Below are 25,325 nucleotides of genomic sequence, written 5' to 3' on the forward strand. Positions count from 1 at the left end.
AAAATAGCAGAAAAAGATAAAAGGGATAAGAAAAGTAGGAAAGTAGAAAGGGAAGGAAAAAACAAGCAGAAGAAAAAGGAATGAAATGACACAGACAACCTGAAAATTACATTACACTCTTCAATTAGAAAGGAGGACAAAATTGATTTTGGTTGAGTGAATGATAAAGATAGCAAAAAAATTCCAATGTAAAACAAAACTAAGAAACCAAAACTCAAAACATTTTAAGCTCTAAGTTATTTGACCGTCTTTAGACATAAATTATATTGTAAAGAATCCAAACCATTAAAAGAGCTTATTACACATGAATAAGATTATCACAAAAATGAAGTAACCTCAATTTCAAATTAAAAGCTATCTCAGGAAAACTGGGAATGATATTGTTAAGCCCTTTTGAATTACTTGTTGCTAAATCTTGTCATTGCAAAGAATAAACCAAAGAACATCTCAGATGCTTTTTTCTTTATCCATTACTGGCTGCAGATCTTGGTACCTCTTCTGCATCTTAACTAGCCTTTCCAGTTACTAATTAAGCTGACTATCTCAGATAGGGAATTCAAAATAAGGCCAATCTTTCAACCAAATGAAGCATGCTCAAATACAATATTTTTGGAAAGTCTAAATCAGAAGACAGTGCCTATTATGCCTATTAATAAACACATCCTCTCCTAAACATTCCACCTTCCAAGAAAAAAAAAAGAAAATTCTACAGACTTAAAAATTAACTCAACATATCTGGAAATCAACATGACTGATAACAATATCATAAGAAGTGATACAATTGGAAAAGTGATGAAGAACATAAATATCATATCACATTCATGGCCAGTTTCTTAAGGCTTTCCAGGCTCAGTAGGCAGCACTAGTCCTAAAATTGAACCTACCTGTAACATGTCTAGCAGGCCCTGGCGACAACCCTCTTCCATCCCATACTCATCCACCAGGATACTACCAAGGTACAAGAAACAAGAGTGTTGATGCACCTGGTACACATTCACCATCTGTTCAAGGAAAAGCAGTAGTCAGCTAAAGTCAGCAAGTCCTTGCACACTACTGAAGCACCAGACATACATGGCCTGCAGGGTTTATTCTCTTAAAGGCCTTGAAAAAGCCAAAGTTCATTGATAAGCTTCTTCAAAAAGCTGGAACAATTCTCAAAATTTTTTGTTTGTGAGAAAAATAACAATTGTTCACACTGTTTGGTTTTACTGGTCAAAAAATAGAACAGTCCATAGGTTGAACACTCTACATAAGAAAAAGCCTAATGACCTAAAAGGATGGTACTTACACTAAATGCTTTTTGACTGATTACGTAGGGAGGAAAAAACCCAAACAATTATACATTTTTTTTTATTAAAGCTTTTTTATTTTCAAAACATATGCATGGATAATTTTTCAATATTAACCCTTGCAAAATCTTGTGTTCCAATTTCTGTCCCCTACCCACTACCCCCTCTACTAGATGGCAAATAATCCAATATATGTTAAACATGGTAAAAAACATATGTTAAATCCAATATATGCATACAAATTCATACAATTATTTTGCTGCACAAGAAAAATCAAATCAAAAAGGAATAAAAAATGAGAAAGAAAATAAAATGCAAGCAAACAACAACAAAAAGAGTGAAAATGCTATATGATCCACACTCAGTTCCCAGTCTTCTCTCTGGATGCAGATGGCTCTCTCCATTACAAGTCTATTGGAACTGGTCTGAATCACCTCATTACTGAAAAGGAGCATGGCCATCAGAATTGATCATCGTATAATCTTGTTGTTGTATATAACGATCTCCTGATTCTGCTCATTTCACTTACCATCAGTTCATGTAAGTCTCTGAAATCATCCTGCTGATTGTTTTTTTATAGAACAATAATATTCCATGGCATTCATGTACCATAACTTACTCAGCCATTCTCCAACTGATGGGCATCCATTCAGTTTCCAGTTTCTAGCCATTACAAAAAGGGCTGCCACAAACATTTTTGCACATGTGGGTCCCTTTCCCTCCTTTAAGATCTCTGTGGGATATAGGCTCAGTAAAAACACTGCTGGATCAGAGGGTGTACACAGTTTGATAGCCCCTTGGGCAAAATTCCAAATTGCTCTCCAGAATGGATCCGTTCACAGTTCCAACAAGAATGCATCAGTGTCCCAATTTTCCCACATCCCCTCCAACATTTGTCATTAATGTTGTCATCTGAGCCAATCTTCAAGATATGTAGTGGTGCCTCAGAGTTGTCTTAATTTGCATTTCTCTGATCAACAGTAATTTAGAGCACATTTTCATATGATTAGAAATGGTTTTAATTTCTTCATATGAAAATTGTCTGTTCATATCCTTTGACCATTTATCAATTGGAGAATGGCTTGAATTCTTATAAATCTGAGTCAATTCTCTTTATATATTTTATAAATTAGGCCTTTACCAGAAACTTTGAATATAAAATTATCTATTTTGTGGTTCAATAATGAACTCTTTTTTTGGCCACAAGTTCCTTCCTTCTCCATAGCATCAAATATTTTAAAATAAAGAACTGATGTCCAAGATATATAGGAAATGACAAAAATACAAAAGGCCAAAGGCCATTTCCCAATGAATAAGTGGTCAAATGACACAAACCAATAGTCCTCAGAATGACTGCAAATTCTTAACTATATGATTGATCGCTCCAAATTATTAATAATTAAATACAAATCAAAACAACTCTAAGATTTCATACAATGAGCAAATTGGCAAAGGTAACAAAAAATAGAAATTGTCAATGTGAGAAAGATAGGCACACAATTAGACAGATATACTCTTGATTGAGTTGTGAAGTGGTCTATTTAGTCTGGAAGACAAAGACACAAAACACAGGAAGAAAGATCTGTTTACATATCCAGGTCTATCTATACCAAATTATTCACAGGAGTACTTGCTGTGGTAGCAAGAACTAGAAAACAAAGTTAAGTAAGGAGGTGAAAAATTATGATAGAAGAATATAATGGAATACCACTGTACCATTAAAAAAAAGACAGAATATGAGCAACTCAGAAACACTTGGGAAGATTTCTATGAACTGGTACAAAGGGAAATTAGCAGAACTATGGAAACAGTATATGTAATGACTACAAACAATGTGAAATACTGTATTAGAAATAGTGGATGTGTTTGCTGATTTTGTTAAACTGCCTTTTCTTTTTATAATCTTTTTCATAAGGGATAGCTCTGAGATAGAAAGGATATATTCAGAAACAAGTGATGTTAATAACAAAAACCATCATTTTTTCAAATTATCAGGAAAAAATGTAAAGCATTTTTACATCTGTTTGTAACAGCAAATGAAACACTAGCTTTCCATTTTGTCAATCAGTCAAAAAGCATTTACTAAGTACCATCCTTTTAGGTCATGAAATTCACATAACATAGTTGTCTCACTTTTTGTCATAATGTTGAAAGTAGAGATTTTAGATATCCCACTTTATTTACCTCTTGTCTTTACTACCAAACGCATACACCAAATGAGGAATTAAAGCCCAGGACAGCACAGCTATCAAGTCCCTAGTAACTGAATCCAACCTTTTCCTCTACTCAGACTATGGTTTCCTGAGGACTCACCTGTGTAACCAGGGGCTGCAGGAGGGCTGCTGATCCTTTACCAACACATCGAACAGCAAAACGTAGGCATCTGCAACATCGTTCCACAATCCGGTTATCAGCTCGGTGTTTGTTCAGGGTTTCTGACAAAACCGGCCAAATCTGAGCCAAAAAGGAAAAGAAGAATGAGATAAAGCCAGCAGTACAGAGCTAAAGAGGCCCATCCAAAATGACACCAATTTATGTGATAAAAGGGCTTTGACAGGGGTCTTGAGATACTACAACAACAATGAGATGCAATCATCTTAAATGAAATAGCAGTGCTGTATGACTGACAGTGATTGTGATTGATCATATACTGTCCTGTCCTGTGGATTCCCTGAATTAAAGAACATACTTCTCAAGGAAAAGATAATGTCAAAAAAGTGAAAGAACAAAAGTATTATTTTATGGAAAAAAGAATCCACACTAATTATCTATACACAGTAAAGACCAATAAAAAATATTTAGCGTATACATAATGCCTATTGAACTACAGGTCCATTGAGACAGGGAGGTTAGTACATTAGAATTGACAAACTGATCTAAGGGATATTAAGTGGCTTTCTCAAAAGAACTCAGCTATCAATAACATAGCTAAGAGAATCTAGGGTTCTGGAAGGGACAGTTTGCCCTGGAGACCACACAAATTAGTATATTTCAACTTTTCTTTTGAATTTTTTTTTTTACCTTTTTTTTTTTTTAACCTTCAGCCTTTGTTCTAAGAAATGTATACAGTATCTACTCTGATGGTACTCTCATTCTTCCTTTTTATCGATATTCAATCTATTTTGATGGAACAGATCTATCAGAGGTCACATTTCAACTACCTGAACCTCAGTAAAGATGAAGGAAACCTAGATACACAGGTCCATACCAGCACTTACTTCTTGTATGACTTTTTGGCACGGATGAGTCTGTCCATTTTCTACAATAGGATTGGTGTGCCTGGGAAGAGACAATGACCCAAAGTAATGAAGAAGGAGCAGCTTTTCTGGGAAAATAGCCCCAAACCTCGTTATGCAGTGTTGTCTACTACTCCCACCAATAAGAAAGCTGAAACATTAATCTCATTCATTATGCTTCCCTGAAATCCACCTTCCAAATTAACTGAAACTATCCTCCCGATAGTGAAACAGCCATTCCAGGGATGTGCTGATAAATGTTTAATAATTGGCTTGGGGGGGGGAGGAGGGGGGTGCTGAAGAAGAGGAAGAAATGTACAAGACACATTTTAAAGTTAAATCTGTATTATTAACATTTTCTTCATTTTCCTAAACCTAGATAATCAACAAAGCAATAATTTAAGATTTGATTTGTAGGATTCATGAGGTTTCTGGGATGTAAATGCTCCAATTGAAAATCTGATAATTGATATTGGTTTAAATTAACTTCACCATACTACTGATTCTAATGCTCTCCCAAGCCCCTAAAAACTAGCAAGTCTTGGTGACCAGTCTAGCTCTGGATAAGATTCCTCTAGTTCTTGGGAAGCAATCTGCTACAAACATTTTGAATTTCTTCCCTTTAATCTCAGATGAGTAATCAAAACATTAACATGATGACTGAGCCCACTCAGTCATTGTCTTAAACAAATGTGACTTCATTTCCATTATCAAAAGATTTGAAGAAATCTGAAATCAAATGGTATCAAGCCAAAGGTAAATCTCAAGAAAAGGACATTGAATTATTTTTTCAAATTCCATTCTTCAATAATTTGAAAAGAGGCAAGTAGTAAATAAACTTTGTACATACATCAAAGTTTCAATCCTCCAATAATCTTTGTGGAAAATAACCTTTCACTTTAAAGTAACAACAACAAAAGCAAAGAGTATGCCCAAGCCCTTTTACCTTCAAGTTAGAAATGTCCACCTGTTAATGATTTTCCTTAACCCGGACTAACACAAGGTGGCAATTTAACAGGCTACAGAGAATAACACTTACTAAAGTAAATTAACTAAACTAATGTAAAGTAAATTAAACTAATGAATGAAATCAAAATGCTAAAATAAATCCACTGAGAATAATTTTTTTCTTATTAAAAATCAGTTTTAAAGTGTAACTCCCCCACTTTAGCTATTGCTTTACTTTTTGATGGGAAGCCTGGGTCATTCTGTTTTGTGCAGGCTAAAAAGCATAACAACCATCCACAGGGATAGATGATCCCACTAATGACACAGAAAAAGCTAAGTCCTCCTCCATTTTTTGATGTGGGCAGGTTGGCAGTCCTCTACCTGGAGGGGCTTAACTCTGGCCCTTCTGCAGCTCAAAAAACTCACCCTCAAGTGATCTAGTAGCTTCAGCCTTGCCAGAAGCCAGAACTATCAGCATGTGTCACCATGCCTGGCTCCTCATTGAAGTTTTTTTTAATCCCTCCCCTCCCATTTACTTTCAAGTTGTTGCTAATCTTACGGCTTCAATAATTTTCATAAGATATGTAGATCTCATGGAATACTTACAAAACTGTACAAATCCCTTACAGACTTACTGTCTCCACTCTCCCTCAATTGGGTTTTTCAGGCTGCCTCTCTTGTTCTTATGATGAAATGAGCTCCAATTCCAAGAGCCTCATTAGAAGTGATCTTATTTTCTGATGCTGTTCACCATAGCGTCCAAGCAATCACTTATAATTTTACAAGAATCTATTGACAAAGGGATAAGCTAGGGATGATTTTTAGGATTTACCTTTCATCTTGAGGAACACTTTATAAAATGCTTCACTTTTAGGCTGCAAGCTTAATTCTTCTCCTTTTCCAGGTAGAGAGGGTAAACAATGGACAGGCAAAGTCAAATACAGCCATAGAAGTACGAGAAAGAACACTTGCCTAAAGTCATAGGTGCCAGTCTAGCGCCCCATCCACATTCCTTCCCACATCTTACCTAAATATTACTGCCAGGCGATCTAAGAACACGGTGGGGTCTGAGGAAATGCCGTTGCTAGGTTCTTGAGATAGCAGCTAAGGAAAAAACAAGTTAAAACTTAGCTGATGCCATACCCAAGTCCACCTTCTAAATCGCAAATTGTCTGAGAAATAGTTCTGTCAAGGCTGTCTTTTTTTAATCTTCTTGTAATATGTAGTATAATAAATATAAATCAGTGCTAACAGGACCTCAACATTTGCATGTTACAAGCCAGAAGGAAATTAAAAAGAAGAGCATTACATGATTTGAGAAATTTGCTACATCATTATATTCAGTAACAAACAGAAGATCAGGGGGTTTTGGCCTTCATTTTTTTTATTCCAAGATGATAACAATGGGTGACATTTATTGCCACAAAACACTTCCTAACCATTGCACCATTTAATTATCACCATAATCCCATTAGATATCACCTCCATTTTACAGATAAGAAAACTGAGGCTCAGCCCTATTAAATGTTAAACACCCATGATTTTACAGCTAATAAGCAGTAGCCCTGGGACTTGAATTCTAAATTCAGAGAACTTTCTACTTCACCTGAGCCTCCTCATTTTGATCCATTAGTATACCAACATAAGTCTGGGAACTTAACAACAAAACTCCCTCAACAACAAAATGGGAAGGCATATAATATTGCAATGTCTGAAAAGACTCACCTTTTTCAATGCCATGACTTGAACTGCACACAGCTCACTGAGGCATTCAGCAATTTTTTCTAAGGGTAATCTGGCTAGGACCAGGGCTGTCCCTAGAGAGCAAAGAAAGAAACGTAAGAATTTTAAGAAGCAAACAAAGTACTTATCATGCTCAAGTAATGTGAAGATCGCGTATTTTAAAATCAGCCAGAGTCAGGAATTCAGGTTAGGGGAAAATCGTCAGTCTTTATTCTCAGTGAAGAAGGATTGGAGATGGAAGAGAATGGGCAATAGCAATGTGTATAGCTGAGTCAAGAACCTAGCTAGACCAGCAGCCACATGACCAGCAGCCACAAGACCAGTAGCTAGGAGTATGGAACCCAGGCCAATCTTTCCCAGCTTCTCTTCCTGTCTCTCTCTGCCTCCACCCACCAAAATCGTCATTTCCTATACAACACATCAGGACTTGCACGGAGAATGGGCGGGGCCATTCTTTATCCAATCATGTATATTAATAGAGTATAGCCCAATTACTATTTAGCCTCACGTACTTGGGACCTCAGTGCATCAACTCAAACCTCAGCCCATTACAAAGTAAAACATTTCCTGGATCAGAATAGTAGGAGAGAGGTATATCTAGCTATTTCCCTGTTGAAACTGTCCATATCCTTACCCTAGACTAAGAAAATTATTTTGTTCCTTGTGTTTTGTTTTCCTTTATGTGGCTCAGAATACACATGCCTTTACATGACTTCACTTCTGACTGACAACTGTGAATATTATGATTCTCAACAACCTAGTGAAAGACTATCAGTATATTTCTCCCTTTTCTAGAAAGTACCTTTTCCCCCTCCTATAAAAGATCTCTTGAATACATGGTTTCTGTAAAAAGTCTACTCCCAATGCTACTTTCTTCATAAGTCATTTATTTTCAATGAACAATCATCACTTACCAGGTAACTAGTATATACAAAACACTGCTCCAGACCCCAGAAAAGATGGAAAAAGAACAAAGTCATGGCCTCTCTCCTCAAAGAGTTTAACTAACTTGGTATCAAGAAATATGATGCATGTAAAGAACACTACAGAACAGAACTGGCATAGTGAATTCCCTCTACCAACAAAAGCTGGCACTTTCTCAGCAATTTATAAAGAGTTGCCAGGAACACTGAAAGATTATGTGACTTGTCCAGAGTCACATAGCCAGTATACTTAAGAGATAGGACTTGAAAAAGATGGGACTTGAACTCAGGCCCTCCTTGCTTTGAGATGACAAGTTCTCTTTAGTATTATATCAGAGAGTAAGTATATAACTAATACATAATCACACCTCAGAGCATAAAAATAGTACAAGTATTTGAAAAGAATGCAAAAAGAAAAGATCATTTCTGACTATGAAAAGGAAAAGACAAAGGCTTCATTAAAGAAATCCCTTGAATTTTTAAAAGGGGGGTTGGAATCTTTTTGCTGAACCCTGAAGGATAGAAAAGATTTTTTTAAATTATAGTTTTTTTATTGACAAAACTAATTTTTCAACACTGACCTTTGCAAAAACTTCTGTCCCAACTTTTCCCCTCCTTCCCTCCACCCCTTCCCCTAGATGGCAGGTAGTCCCATACATGTTAAATATGTTAAAGTACATTTAAATATAATATATGTATACATATTTATATAGTTATCTTGCTGCACAAGAAAAATCGGATTTAAAAAGACCTGGGAAGAAAAACAAAAATATAAGCAAACAATAACAAAGTGGAAATGCTACATTGTGGTCCACACTCATTTTCTAGTATTCTTTCCCTGGGTGTAGCTGGTTCTGTTCATTACTGATCAACTGGAACTGATTTGGATCCTCTCATTGTTGAAGAGAGCCACGTCCATCAGAATTGATCATCATATAGTATTGTTGTTAAAGTGTATAATGATCTCCTGGTTCTGTTCAGATGAACACTTAGCATTAGTTCATGTTAAGTGTCTCCAAGCCTCTCTGAAATCATCCTGCTGGTCATTTCTTACAGAACAATAATATTCCATAACATTCATATACCACATTTTACTCAAGTCATTCTCCAATTGACAGACACCCACTCAGTTTTCAGTTTCTAAGCACTACAAATAGGGCTGCCACAAACATTTTTGCACATACAGGTCCCTTTCCCTTTTTTAATATCTCTTTGGGATATAGGCTCAATAGAAACACTGCTGGGTCAAAGGATATCAATAGTTTGACAACTCTGAGTATAGTTCCAAATTTCTCTCCAGAATAGTTGGATCCATTCACAACTCCACCAAATACATCAGTGTCCCAGTATTCCCACATCCCTCCAACATTTGTCATTATCTTTTCCTGTCATCTTAGCCAATCTGAGAGGCATGTAGTTGTCTTAATTTGTATTTTTCTGATCAATAATGATTTGGAACACCACTTCATATGACTAGAAATAATTTCAATCTCTTCATCTGAAAATTGTCTGTTCATATCTTTTGACCATTTATCAACTGGAGAATGGCTTGATTTCTTATAAATTTGGGTCAATTCTCTCTATATTTTGTAAATAAGAGTTTTATCAGAACCTTTGTTTGTAAAAATGTTTTCCCAGTTTATTGCTTCCCTTCTAATTTTGTCTGCATTAGTTTTGTTTGTACAAAAGCTTTTTAACTTGATATAATCAAAATTTTCTATTTTGTGATCAATAATGATGGATAGAAAAGATTTTCAAAGTCAAAGAGACTTTTATATATGGGAATTTTTATATACAAAGGGAAGGCCCTTTCCATGTATAAGCAACAGGGAGACCTTTCTATACTAGAAAGGAGAGTTTAAAAGGAAGGATGCTCTTCATTCTACTCTGGTAAATTCCAAACTGACAAGTACACAGATCCTCAGCTGCCCTGGTGTGGCAGATCTACGGCAAGGCAACATTAAGCAGAAATTACATATGTAGCTCTGTGACCTTTTGGAATAAGAGCACTCTTCCTCCCCATCCTCCTACTCTACTATTAAGATTCATTCAAGTTGCACAGAATCTACCTAACATAACGAAAGCTGCTTCCCTACTTCATGATGCCAATGTCATGGCTGGTTATTTCTATGACAACACAAAGGGCATCTGGAACAACCCTATTATCTGTGGAATATTCTTATAGTCATCAGAAGCAACCTGCATTAGAGTTTGCTCTGCTTTGACTTGGCTTGATCAGAGTGTGTCTGAGTAGTATCCTTTAATCAGAACTAATCTAATATTTGCGACCCTATGGAGTATTGTTCATATACTCTTGCTAGTTGAGTTTTTAAGCAAACCCAGACAGGTTTATCTGTTGAAGAATCAAAACACACTATCTTCCATATACCTGACAATCCAATGCTCTATGAGGAAAACTTGGTGAGCAGGGCTCTGAACCCTACCAACCTGGGGGTTAGCAACTCAGTAAATCAGAATCAAGAGTAGATTTAGTAAAACTTAGAGGAAAGATGGCAGATAGAATAGGGGGCAGACTACCCAGCTTTCACATACTTAACCCAGCAAAACCATGTAATTTATACTAGACTGAAAAATAAGGAAATTCAATGAGAAACTACAGGGACTACTTCCGCCCTAAAACTGCACAAAAAGTCATCCAGAAGCCTTCAGGTGATACCAAAGTGGTGTCCTCCAGCAAAGCAAGCACCAAGGAGACCAATGGAACAGCTCAGGTCCAGGGACTCTGAACTCCTAGATACTGTTATGAAAATATCCAGAAGGTCTAGTGCTCTTATCTTCAAAGACCCATGGGGTGAGTAGGAGGGTTAACCTAGGAAGTGGCAATGCCAAAACCCAGATGATCCTGGGAGAAAACAGACAGGGCTGACTACCATATCCAAAATTCCACAGAGGCCAAGACTTGGCCTGGTCCTAGCACAAACTTTCCCAGTTTTAGAAATAAAACTGGAGAGATGAGTAAATCACCTGATGATAATTTAGGGCTAATAATAAAAAAAAGAAAAAACAAGTGTTCTGAGGTAACTAAATAAGAAAGATAGGTTTTGTTCTGAAGGTGGAAAGAGAAAGAAGCACAAAAAGAGGGTCCACTAGTGTAGAAAGGAGAAAGAAAGGAATATATGAAAAGATTAGAAAAAGGTAGAAGGGCCAGGGGCAATGAATATCAAATGAACTTTACTTTTATTTGAACAAAGGGAAGTTAGATGCATAGACACAAAAATGTTTAAGTGTATAAATACATTTGATTCAACAAGGAAATAACAGGGATGATGTACAGGGTTAAGAGAGAGGTTAATTCAGAGAGCAAAATTAAGAGAAGAGAGGTATTTAAAAGGCGGGGGAGAGGGTGAGAAAAACTTAAAAATCTAAATGGCTGCCTTAGCCTGAATCTTAGACAACTGGAAAATGGCTGAACAATTTTGGTTATATGAATAAAATGGAAGAAATGATTCAAGAGATTCAGAGAATCCTAGGTAGAGAGAACTGAAAGAGTGAAATGAGCAGAATCAGAACAACTGATCCAAGAACGGCAACATTGTAAAGAAAAATAACTTAAGATTTAAAGAGAGCAATGCAATGATCAATCACATCTCTAGATAACCAATGATGAGGCATGCCTATACACCTCCTCTCAGAGAGGTGATGGACACAAAGTACAGAGACATATCTTTGCCCATGTGGGAATTCACTTTATTTGACTGTATTTTCTGTATGTGGCTTTTTTCCCCTTGATTTTTAATGGGGGTGAAGCTATCAGGAGATTAGGAGTGGAAGGGAGGTAGCAATAGTAATGCCTTTTCTCCACCAAAAGGTTTTTTGTAGCATTTTCAAAAATGCATTGATGCTCATAATTTATTAAATACTTCCCTATTCTATAGCTCTTTTTAATATGCTAATTTAATATCCTGAATTGCTAGTATTCTTCCAAGTGTATTGAGTATTGTTCCCAGTCTGAGTTACTATCTTCATAGTACATTTAACTCTCCCTTCTATCCTACCAATACTAAAATAGTCCAGGATCAGTGTTGTGTGCATAGTAACTATTCAATAAAAGACTGATCAAATGGGTTTTACAATGTATACAAGTAAAAACACATTATGTGTATGTATACACACCCCTTTGAGCTAATAACCCATCTTCACTACCATTATAACTGCAATACTAGGAGTGGTATAAGAGATAGCTCAAAACAAAAAAACACCTATTTCTAATAATGTAGTAGTAAATACCTTTCAGCAAGCCTACAGCAGCTTCTGGAGACAGCATGAAGGAATCAAGGGATCGGGCAATTTCCAGTAGTCCATTAAAGTGCTGAGCCATGTGGTCCCGGCAGACAGAGCAGATGTTGTGAATGGCTTTGGCAGCAGCAGAGGCCAGAGGCTTTTCACACAGGCCTTTCATCAAGTAGCCCAATACAGGGTCTGATAACAGAAGACAAAAATTTTAATACTAAGAAAGGACATAGATTTCATGAGAATGTTTCCATAGTAAATTTAACTGCTTATTCTTGTCTCTAAGATGATAATTCTGACAACTTGAGTCTTAAGTGTTTTCACCTGTAAAATGAAGATAGTAACCCCCACAGAACTACATTGTTGGGGGAAAAAAATTGTTAGAAAAACCTTAAAGCCTCAAACAGTAATTTTGAGATTGTCTAAGTAGCACACAAATATAATAAAATCACATAATCACATTTTCCGGGTCACTGCATTGTAAGATAGAAACAAAAACGGACAAATAAGTCTGTCCTATGATCTTAACAGGTGATGAATATGTATATCTCTGTCTCAGTGTCTAGCAAAGTATCTTGCACAGAATCTAGCTGGAAGGGAAAGAAGGAAAGGACTAATGTCAAGAACAAAATGTTAAGAACCTTTAAGTTATCTAGTCTAATACCTTCATTTTATAAAGAACAAATTAAATCACAGGGTGGGCAAGAAGTCCTCAAAGGTATAAGGCCACAAAGATGAAAGGATTAGACATCAGATGTGACCCCAGATCTCGAGGACCCTAATTCAGTGCTCCTTCCATGATCCCCAACAAGAAGCTGTAAAAACTCACACTGACCTTTTCTCTTTCCTGGGAGGGAGATCAGTAAAGGTATCTCTCACTTTGCAGGACAAATTTTCTGAATTTCTATAAAAATCTTACTTCTCCTTTCCATCTTTACAAAGCCAGGTATATTTAACTGAAAAAGCCCCTAAGTCTGGGCTGTTAAGTTCATAAAGAATGGTTATGATGACAACCAGATCTGTAACTTGCTTGAGTGCCAAGTCAAGGCCTACAGCATTCTGACAGATCAGATGCAACCTCTTTTGCACCCTGCCACCAAACCAGCTAAAACCTTCATCACCATAAGCCCAGATGACAATGGCAATGACTACAACTACCCACCACAATGTTCTATATTTTGAATTTTCCCAAAGTTTCATTTTGTTGGATAACCTACCTAGAATTTCCTTTAAATTCCCATTAAATCGAAATTCTTCAGACTACACTCAAGAAAGTTCTACTATTTCTAACTTTACCTATTCAAAATACCTATTCTACTTCATGAGAAAGACAGGGTAGTTTCCTTAGCCTTTCTTAAGTCTTTTGACTAATTTTTTGACTAATGTCAAAAGACTTTGTTCTAGTCCACATCTATCCCTCAGCCAATGGTTCTCAGCCCAGAATACCTTCTGGTTTCACTGGCAAGTTGTCTAGCCAGTGAAAACAACTTAGTTAAAAACCTAAAAATTTCCTATTAGTTTTTCTGATGAGTCCCATAATTAAATAATTTTTGCTTTCTCTTTACCAGAATAGAATCTGATGATATAACAGCAGCAGCTCACATTTTGAGAGCCTTTTCAAGGTTTATGAAATCCTCCATTTATGATCAGGCACTGATGATAAAGGAGACTAAGTGATTTGCCTATAGTCCTACAACAAAAGAACCAGAACTCAAAACCAAATCTTGACTCTAAGGCCAGTGTTCTTCCCATTTGTGCTGCTACCTCTTTTATCTATCTCTCTATTATCTATCTATTATCCCTTATCAGGGATAGGGAGTCTTGTTCTTGAAAAGCTTTTAGTTAGGTTACTTGAAACTTGAAATAAAGCTAGAAAATAAGATAATAGATATCAAGTAACCTAACTAAAAGCTTTTCAAGAACAAGACTTATCCCTTCAACTTTGATGATGCTTCACTATTCCCCTGTGTCCTAGAGAATTTTTAGCATATCAAGTCTCTGTAAAGTTGCTTTTCTACCACTTTATGTTTCTCTTTCACCATTAGCTTAATCCCCAAGGTCGATATTGATCACTTTAAGTGCTGGTGTAGCTGACCTACTGAAACTTCCCTACCCTCCTCCTTTTATCTGGATACTTAAGATGTCTACTAGATCTGAGCTATAACACCTCACCAGCCATGCTGAGGTTTAATGTTTTGGGTTCTAAAAAATTAATCAGTTTTCAGTTGATTTCCTAAGTTTGAAATTCTAAGTATGTAGTTAACTTAATAACACCTATCATCAAGATGATACTTTAAATGGGGGATTTCTTTAGCACTTATAAGTCTCCTAAATGAGCTGCTACTGAACCAGGCCTATTTTAATACAACTTAAAAAAACATAAAATAATATCAATTCTTGTGTTCAAGTAATTTTAAGTTTAAGTTCAAGTAGTCTAAAGTTTCCTATGTTAGATATCCTTGATCCTACCTTTCAAATCTGTAAACAATGATCAGGAGATTGTACCTAATTCCTTGGCAACCAACATTTTTCCTAAGAAATTGCCACCTTAAAAAAAAGGCAGGGAAGGGGGGAACAGTAGAGAGCATCCCATGACCTCAGACTCACCAAGGAATTGGGGATTTCGATCAACCACTTCACTCATCTCTCCCACTAGCTCAATGCTAGTGTATCGGACAGCTGTGTGTACAGTTTCTGGGAGACGGACAACTCCTTCTAGGACCTCCACAAGTGTTGGGTTATTTTCCCTGAGAACAACAGAAAAATGTTCATCATTATTGCATTGAGAGGTGGTATCCTAGTCAAACAATAGGCATAATAATACTCATTATCTCTAATGAGCTCCCCAAAATGGAGAGACAAGACTGTCACTAGAAGTTAAGGTTTCTTAAATCTTCCTCAAATGAAAGGCATTTTTGCTCTTGGAGCAGCATTCTTCTTGTTCATTCTATTTGTTATTAATAGAATACCTGAAAAAGCCATCCCTAGAAAAAGTAAATTGAGGCCATTCAAATCTAAGATGTAGGTTTTTACTAAAAAAAAAAAACCTTTTAGGCTTATCTCAGAAATACTTTAGTAGAGCTTCTCTTAAGAGTTCCTATTTTTTGGTACTGTGAATTTTAAGTGTTAAGAGACATGAGAAGCCCACCTTAGCTTCCTGACTGAGCTAAGAAGAAAGAGAACAGAAAAAGGAGATTAAATGGAAATGCTCTAAAAGAGTGCCCCATGAACCATCTGCTACCAAGTTCATGATTTTAGCTCTTCAAGTACTGCTTATTACAAAGTTCTTAAGATCGAGAAGATGAGGGCAAGAAGACATTAGACCAAAAGTAAAAGAAAGTTTATTTAATATGATTAATATGGAAATGTTTTACATGATTGTGCATATATACCTATATCAAATTGTCTACAGGAGGAGGAAAATAAAGGAGTGAAAGAAAAACTCAAAATTTTAAAAAAAGGATGTTAAAAACTATCATTACATGTAACTGGGGAAAAATAAAATACTATTAAAGAGAAAATTTAATCATGAAAATAATTTTTCAATTCTGTTAACATCCCTAACATCTGCTAACATCCTGTTAACAATCCTAAATTTTTTTTTTGCTTCCCATTCTACAGTATTATCAGCAGGTTACCTGCTGATAATACTGTAGAATGGGAAGCAAAAAAAAAAAAAAAAAATTAAAATTAAAATCAGGTTACAGCTGTAAGAAAAATGTATCAAAATCCACATTTTTAATCATCTCCTAGCTCTCCTAGAAACAAAGCTTAATCTCATTTATATGGTACTGTTAAGGTTATAGAACACTTTCTTAAAAAGAACCTGTCAATCAATCCCTACAAGTACTGTTTTCCTCATTCATTCCTCAATCAAGAGAGGCTCTGAGAAGTTAACTGACATGCCCACAGTCAAACAAAGCAAGGCCTCCTAACTTTCCACAGTAGCACCTCTTCTACTATGCCACAGTGCCTTATAATTCTTGATGCTCCATACCCACCTATACCATCATTAAAACAATACTTAGGGAGCAGTAAGAAAAAGTACTGCAATGTCTCACTGCAAATCTATCAGTAAAAGCTTCAAAATGACCAAAACACAAAAGTTAATCTTTTTGAGCCGAAAATCCAACAACCAAAAAAACCCCTATTATTTAAAGTCTGTCTAAATGACGATATTCACTTTTAAGTACAGTTTAATGTACCATATGTGATTATGCCACATGTAAAGCAAATTGCAGATGTTATTAATCAATATTCTGAAAAACAGCCATGAATAAGAGGCTCGTGTTTCTACAGATATTTACATTCTTTCACTACGTACTACAATCTTGGGAAGAGATGATCAAATAAAAATTACTGATCCCTATATAAGACAACTTTAACATACTATTCTTTCAAGTAAAGTAGTTTAAGATATCCATATTTTATCTCATCCATCCTAACAATGTTACCACATTGTTAGGCAATAGTGCAGTGAACAAGGTATTTACACTCATTTTACAGATGGCTTGCTAAGTATCTGAAAAGATGACTAATAAAATCAAGTCAATACCCTAACACATTGTTGGTGGAGTTGTGGAATGATCCAACCATTCTGGAGAATTTGAAACTATGCTCAAAGGGCTATCAAGCTGTGCATACCCTTTGATCCAGCAGTGTTACTACTGGGCTTATATCCCAAAGAGATTTGAAAGAAGGGAAAGGGACCTGTATGTGCACGAATGTTTGTGGTAGCCCTCTTTGTAGTGGTAAGGAACTGGAAATTGAGTTGGAGAATGACTGAATAAGTTATAGTCTATGAATATTATGGAATATTATTGCTCTAGAAATGATCAGCAGAGCACCTGAAGTCAGGAGGATCTGAGTTCAAATCCAGTCTCAGGCACTTAACACTTCCTAGTTGTGTGACCCTGGGCAAGTCACTTAATCCCAATTGCCTCAGGGAAAAAAAAAAAAAAAAGAAGAAGAAGAAGAAGAAAAACAAATGAGCAACTGGATGATTTCAGAGAGGCCTGGAGAGACTTACATGAATTGATGCTAAGTGAAATGAGCAGAACCAAGAGATCATTATACATGGCAACAAGATTATAAGATGATCAATTCTGATGGATGTGGCTCTTTTCAACAACAAGATGATTGAGGCCAATTCCGATGATCTTGTGATGAAGAGAGTCATCTACACCCAGAGAGAAGACTGCAGGATCTGAATGTAGACCCCCAACATATCTTTTTCACTCTTTTTGTTGTTTGCTTGCATTTTATTTTCTTTCTCATTTTTTATTCCTTTTTGATACGATTTTTCTTGTACAGCAAGATAATTGTATAAATATATGTGAATATGTTGGATTTAACATATATTTTTACCATGTTTAACATATGTTAGATCACTTCCCATCTAGGGGGAGGGGGTGGGAGAAAGGGGAGAAAAATTGAAACGCAAAGTTTCGCAAGGGTCAATGTTGAAAAATTATCCATGCATATGTTTTGAAAATAAAAAGCTTTAATTAAAAAAAAAAAAAAAGGCAAATCAATGGCTGAGCTAGGGCAAAGACTAGGTTTTATGACTTTCTCATTAAACCTGTTTTTTAGATAAGAGTCAACAATTTTCCATACAATCAAAATAGTTTATCTTTTCACTATTTCATCCTTGGAAGTAAGTCAACCTTGTAGTAAACAACCAGGCAAAAATAACCTTTTTAATTAAGGAAGGTGAGAATGATCTATTTGTTCGATTTTGCTGGGGATATGATACTAAGGGTATAGTCATTGATATAGGAGGTAGAGAGGCAAAGAAAAAAATGATGATAGGCTGTTCATATCCAGAGATTCTGGAATTTCCTGAAGATGCTAAGATAAAGGAAAATCATGTAACTTTTACTTCCAGAGGTTCCTGTAAAAGGATTACAGATACTCACGGATCAACACTCTTGGCTATAGAGGCCATGATAAAGAGAACCGCTTCTGTCACCTCCCAGGGTGGGTTGCCTTCTTTCAGAGTAGAATACAACTAAAGGAGAGGAGAGATGAATCAGAGGATTCTTCAGTGTTTATAATGGACCATTAAAAATGGAGTTCAAAGAAGTAGTACAAGTATGGTTTTCATTTCTCATAAGAAAAAATGTCAACTGTCAGAGACTTGGGAGTACAATTATTCATATTCCAATTCTGGAGAACCATATCTCGGATACAATATGAACATTTGATAACTATTACCAAGAGTAGTTGACAGTGTGAAAAGAAGAAAATACAAGTTAAATTTCTAAGAGACTGAAAGGAGGCAGATAATCAGGAAAGTAAGCCCCTTTCATTTGTTAGATGCCAAGTCTCCTAGAAGTTCCTTGGGCTTTTAATAATTAGTGCTGACTTTGGCTTTTAATCAAGAAATATCTTTTCTAGGTAGGCAAATGAAGCAGGTCCTCTTTAATACTAAATTAAATCACTCAGATTCCAAGTGGTTTAGAAGATAAAAGAACTGAGTCAGGGCATCTCCCTACGACATAATCCAAAGAAGTTCAATAACTTTAACAAAATTATCCAAATGGATTCACCTGAGAGAAGCATTCCATAGATCCAACCAGGAAGATCAAATCCTTCACCAAGTCAGACACCCTCATTCGAAACTCCCCAAAGTCATCAGTCTCTTCAGGGACCCCCTCCTAAAAGTTCAAAAGGGGAAGAGTATTAAATTTCCTCCTACCTCTCTGAAATAAAAGAATCAAGGCAAAGTTATAAATAATGTAAAAAGCTTGGGATATAAGGATACTTGCCAAAATTAGGATTCTTTCAAGATGTTTAGGGAAACAAAGGGAAACAAGCCATTCTAACTTAATAGCTATAATATACTATATTAATTTGTTTGTATCTTTCAGATAGAAGACTGGGGAATCGAGGATAGGGGAACAGATTATCTTAGGGAAAAAGATGTAAGACTAACAGCTTCTTTGAAACTTCAAGATAATCTGACACAAATTTTAGAGCTGGAAAAGACCTTAAAGGTAGTCAGTTGTTCCAGCTAGTACATTTTATTTCTTCTAATTGTTTATTACCTTTCCCTCCTGGTACCTTTCCTTTCTAAAAATAATTTTTAAGCCCCCTCATAATACATAATATATCACACTGTCAAGCAAAGCAAAATCCCTCATAAGCAAAATCTAAACACATGTTTCATTCTGGATTTTAAGTCCACTATTTCTCTGTCGAGCAGAAAGTGGTGTGATTCATCTTCAATGCTCTGGACAAATCATTTATCATTAATCAGGGAGCTTAAGAATTTCAACTATGTAAAATTGTTGTGTAAATTGCTCTTTTAATTCCACTCACTTCACTCTTCATCAGTTCATAGAGGTCTTCTAAATTATGTTTAGCTATTCCTACTAGATGGGTACTTCCCTGCTTTTCAGTCTGGGATTACTACCTACCAAAAGCTGCGACAAATATTTTTATGAATGAATTTTTGTGAATTTTTTTTTTTTAAATCTCTTCTAGTAACAGATCTCACAGTGGTAAAATCAAGTCAATGTATCCAACAGTAGATTCAAACCATTTCCCAGTATGGCCACACCAACATCAAAGCATTAAAAAGTTCCTGTTTTTCAATATCTCTTCCAACATTTGTCATTTTATCCTTCTATCATCTTTGCCAATCTGATAGGTACACTATTTTAATTTGTAGTTCTCTCTACATATTTAGAGCATTTTTTCATATGATTATTGAAAGTTGGGAATTCTTCCTTTGAAAACTGACTATTTGTATTCTTTGACTTGTTGTTTTCTGTTTCTGCTAAATTATTTTCCAGTTTTCCTCCCAAAAAGTAAGATTAATATCTTTGGGTTTATACAAAAACTAAGCTCCTGTATTTGTCTGTTTCTGTATATTTTGTGCCTAATTTATTTCAATGATCAACCCATTTTTGACCCAATACTAAATTATTTTGTAGTACAATTTAAAATTTAGCATTTAAAGTTTCTTTCTTGCTACTCTTCCCTCAATCCCCTTATTACTCTTAAGATTCTTGACTTTTTTGTTCTTTCATATAAATTTTTTTTCTCATTCTAGGAAATATTTCTCTGGTTGTTTGACTATATGGCACTGAATAATTAAATTACTTTAGGCAATACATATTTATTGTATTAGCTTGACCTTTTAATAAGCAACTGGATATTTCTACAATTACTTCTGCCAAGAGTGTTAATTTATAGTGAATTCATATCCATATCACTGGATTCATATTCATATCAATTTGGATTCATATAGTTACTAGATGTATTTAGATAGGTACACTATTCTATCTTAACACTTCTGCAGCTATTTTGAATATAAGAAGTCTTTTTAGTTAATTCTGCCAGGTTTTGTTAGTAATACACAGAAATTCTAGTGATTTATGTGGATTTATTTTATATCTAGCAACTTTGCTAAATTTATTATTTCAATTACTTTTTGGTTGGTTCTTCAGTGTTTTCTATGTAAATCCCTTCATCACCCCAAAAACAATAATTTTGTCTGCTTATTCCCTAAATGTTGTCCAATATATATGTTTGCTCTTGATTTAGAAAGGACCAGCAATTTTTATGCTAATTTTTTATTAAAAAAAAAAACCCACAAGAACAGTTGTTAGATTTTTTTCAAAAGTTTTTTTTGATGTCTACAGATATATTGACATGATTTAAAATATTTATATTCTTCTTTATGTGAGACCTGATATAAATCCAACTTGGTTACAATATATGATTTTTCTAATATGTTGTCATGGCTTATTTATTAATATTTTATTTTAAATTGTGCCAATGTTCACTAGGGATATTGCTTTATAATTTTCTTTCTCTATTGTCTCTTTTTGGTTTATGTATCAATGTCCATATTTGCATCAAACAAAGAATGAAAAGGTGCTTTCTTTCTCTATTATTTCAAACAATTTATAAAGCAGACCAGAGAAATGAAGGGACTTAATTGTCCCTTCGTTAATGATAAAATTGGGATTTACCCACTCTTATTCCAGTTCCCTTTCCACTATACTAAGCTGCCTCTTAAGTAAGAAACTATCCTTTATTATTATTTTTGAAGTCACCTGTTTCTAATCTTTCAAATCCCTTCTCAAAACCCCATTTTCTTGGATCAAGGTCTTTTAACCCTACTTACTCTTCTTTCATAAAGACAACTGTTACCAAAGGGGAGGTGGGAGGGAACCATGAATTTTATAAAAGATCCAAAAAGGCAAAAACAAACAAACAAAAAAACAATAGATCAATCATCTCCTATCTATAATTACTTTTTTGCCCTAATATATATTGTATTAATTAGATATTCAGGACTAACAACTCTGGCAGCATAAATGGTGGCTCAATTTCATATTTTATATATAAAAGTTTTCATTTTTATTTATTTATTTTTCTTTGCTGAGGCAAATGGGGTTAGTGACTTGCCCAGGGTCATACAGCTAGAACATATTAAATGTCTGAGATCACATCTGAACTCAGGTTGTCTTGACTTCAGGGCTGGTGTTCTATCCACTGTGCCACCTAGCTGCCCTTCAAGTTACTTTTAAGTAAAAAATGCTGCAACTGAGAATTAAATCTAGGTATTAGTTACAGTTTACACTAACTGGTTATGTGACCTAGAAATGAGCTATTTTTTTCATCTGAAAACATTGTATAATATGAAGTCTAGGGTTCCTTCCTTGGCTTTTAAATTCTAAGGTTTTCAGGTATCATTAAAAAAAAATTTAAGTAAGATATGGGCCAGTAAAGAAACAGAACACTTAGTTTCAATGTTAGGGTTCAAGTCCAATTTGCTCAGATTTGATATGGCTTTCTTAAACATCATGCATTTACCATTCTGACCACTAAGATTCAGGAAAAGATACATAATGTACTCAAGGCACTGAAGGGCCTTTAATGAGATCCCGAGGTCCTTGCAGAAACATAATTAGCTTAAGAATATTGTGAGGAGTGGAAGGAAACAAACATTTCAAAAAGGAAAATAAGAGCAAGCCTGAGATGGCACTGCCATAAGTAAAAAAGAAACAATTCTTAGAATTTATTTATATGCCCAATGTCTTTTTCCCCTCTAGGCTAAGTTGCCTTTATTTATGTATTTCTCTTTATTGAGATAAGTGGAGCAACAGGTGACCTAGGTAATAACCTTTGCTCTCCATCCTGTTGGCTCATCTAAGAATTTCAGAAAAGGTAAAAAAATAAGAGAATGGGATTTGAAAATAGAAGAAGTTAAGTCTTACATGATCTGGTTCCAGTTGACAGTGTCTAGCCAAGGCATGGAGCAGACGCTGGATATAAGCTTTGAAAATGCTATGAATAACGGCATCATCTGTTTTGTATAAATGTTCCCCTAGTCGGTACCAAAAGTTAAAGGATATCTCTACCACCTATTGAACAAAAAGTAAGAGAGTAGTTTATTGGGATATTGCAGATCTGAGAAAATTAATAGGATGAGAGATATCATGGCAATTCCAGGGATCTGGAAAATAAATCATGACTGGCTTTTACATAGCAACATATGAAATAAATCCCCCTTAAATTTCATTTAGATTTAAAACAAACACAATTTATTAAAGACAATTCCATTCCAAAATTCCAAAGTGGGAAAGTTCCATTTTATTATAAGTATATAGAGAAATAAAACATTGTGAAAAAATGAGTAAGAAAGGAATTCATTTAATTCATGATATAAGTCATAACATAATATACAAAAATAAAAGCCATTCCCAAAAGATAAACGATCGAAGGATAAGAATAAACAATTCTCAAAAGAATTCAAAACTATCATCCATATAAAGAAATCCTCCAATTCACAAATAAGAGAAATATGAATCAAAACAATTGAATTATTTAAAAAGAATGACTAGCCTAGAATATCCATACTCTGACTGAAAGATTTTACTATTACTATATCAGCAGATATATTTTTACAGTAGAAAAGAATTGTTAATGAAATTGATGCCCACAGACTGGATAATGACTAAACAAGTTCTAGGACTTGAATGTAATGGATTATTGCTGTGCTGTAAGAAACAATGAATAAGATGAATACATGGGAAAGTTTATCATGAATTGATGCAAAATGAAGAGGAGAGAACCAAGAAAAAATGTAACAAAATAGTGATTCTCAAATTTTTGTTCTAAATATCTTTGTACTATTAAAAATTATTGAGGTTCTGTCCAAAGAATTTGCTTATGTGGGCTATATTTATAAATAGTTACCATATTCGAAATAAAAACTAATTCTGAACATGTAGACCATTTGAAAGAGTTTCAGAATCCTCCAGAATTCTCTGAATCACAATCTAAGAATCACAAAACACTGTAAATAAAAGGAAACAATAATAAAATGCTTGAAACTGAATGCTGTAAAATTATAATGGCTAACCTTAGTTCCAAAGAAGAGATATTAGAGGATACTTTCTTTCTCACAGAGATGGGTAACTATACACTGAATATAGTGTCAAGCTTTTCCAAAGTGAGATTACCTTGCTAAACTGGTTTTTGTTGTTGTTTTAATCTTTTTTCATTCTCTGGGAGATGGAAATGATATAAAAAATGAAAGCTATCAAGACATTAAAAGTAAGCCACTCTCCATCAAATCTATCATCTACTCTCAAAAGCAGCAGACAAGGTTACTTCAGGCCCAAAATTCTTGTTGGGATCCAGCTGGATCCTCTGTATGAGAGATTGAATGCAAATATTTAGAACAAAAGGAATCATTCTAGTAGCTTATACATAAATCACTGAAAATGACTTTCTAAGAAAATCTGAGATTCTGAAGTTAAGTAAAATAATGTGGAAAGGAAAAACCTATACACTCTACATAGGAAATCTCTAACATTATTTCCCATATCAGATTCAAGTCAATAAATATTTATTAAGGGCTTACTATACACAAGACCCTGTTTCCAGTACCAGAGATACAGGAGTGAAAAACAAAACAGGACTGTGTTTATGGTGAGGAAGTGGGGGGAGAATTGAAAATGGAAAGAGAAGAGGAAGATAAATGTATAAAGATAAGTAAATACAGGATAATTTGCAAGAGGAGGAATCACCAGTAAGCAGGGAAAACTTCCCTGAGGAAGTGGAAATGAGCTTTAAAGGAAATCGTATTCATAGGAGGTAGATATCAGGAGAGAATATGGTCTAGGCAAGAAGATAGGAATGTCAAATCTGAAAGGCAAGCCATTTCTACTTAGGGACTGAGGATATAATAAAAAGAGGGGAGAGAGGAAGAAAGGAGGGAGTGAGGAAGAAGGGAGTGAAGAAGGGAGGGAGGGAAGGAAGGAAAATTTTCCCTAACTTGCCCAAAACTTCCATATCTCTATAGAAGACATCTCTAATCCTCCATTTACACCCTTATGTTCAATCCTAGAGTCATCCTTAAATGTTTCAATCTCTATAGCATCTTTCTAATATGTGTACCTTTCTCTCCAGTCATAACCACTATCCTATTTCAACTGTTATCACATCTCTCACTTGGACTGTTGCAATAGCTTCCTAAAATTTGTTTCAGATAGTTTACTCTTTCCAAATCATTTTCCATCAATCTGTCATAATAATACATCTAAAATATAATGTGACATCCAAAATCTTCAGTAGCTTCCTTTTGTCTCTAGGATTTCATACAGGGTGTTAGTTCAGTTTTAGTCTTTAGTAGCAAAGACACCATATTAGCCTAAACAAGACATGGTGCAGCATGAAATAAGATAGGACCCATATGACAGGAAAAGAATATGGATGTTAGAAAGATGCTGTAGAGGTGGAAACAATAAGATTTGACAAATAACTGGCTACAGAGGATAAGGAAGAGGGAAACATCAAGGAAGACTCTAATGTTGAAAAACCCAGGTAAGTAAAAGGATAGTGATGTCTTCAACAGAAATATGGAAGTATGGAGGGTAGAAATAAGAAAATATAACAAGGTTTCAAAATTT

General features: G+C 35.1%; 1 protein-coding gene across 1 annotated transcript in view; it reads right to left on the reverse strand.

Moving 5' to 3' along the window:
* Positions 1-25,325, reverse strand: part of TNPO3 (transportin 3) — a 117,539-nt gene that overhangs the window by 18,878 nt on the left and 73,336 nt on the right. Inside the window, exons 8-17 of the mRNA XM_031939033.1 lie at positions 22,626-22,772; positions 18,942-19,049; positions 18,309-18,400; positions 14,998-15,137; positions 12,388-12,579; positions 7,199-7,290; positions 6,501-6,577; positions 4,508-4,568; positions 3,603-3,743; positions 885-1,001 (exon numbers count right to left, since the gene is read on the reverse strand). Coding sequence (XP_031794893.1) covers positions 885-1,001; positions 3,603-3,743; positions 4,508-4,568; positions 6,501-6,577; positions 7,199-7,290; positions 12,388-12,579; positions 14,998-15,137; positions 18,309-18,400; positions 18,942-19,049; positions 22,626-22,772 — 1,167 coding nt within the window. The remainder of the gene's footprint in view (positions 1-884; positions 1,002-3,602; positions 3,744-4,507; positions 4,569-6,500; positions 6,578-7,198; positions 7,291-12,387; positions 12,580-14,997; positions 15,138-18,308; positions 18,401-18,941; positions 19,050-22,625; positions 22,773-25,325) is intronic.

This window comes from Sarcophilus harrisii, chromosome 5 (assembly GCF_902635505.1).
Source record: "Sarcophilus harrisii chromosome 5, mSarHar1.11, whole genome shotgun sequence".
Taxonomy (NCBI): Eukaryota; Metazoa; Chordata; class Mammalia; order Dasyuromorphia; family Dasyuridae; genus Sarcophilus; species Sarcophilus harrisii.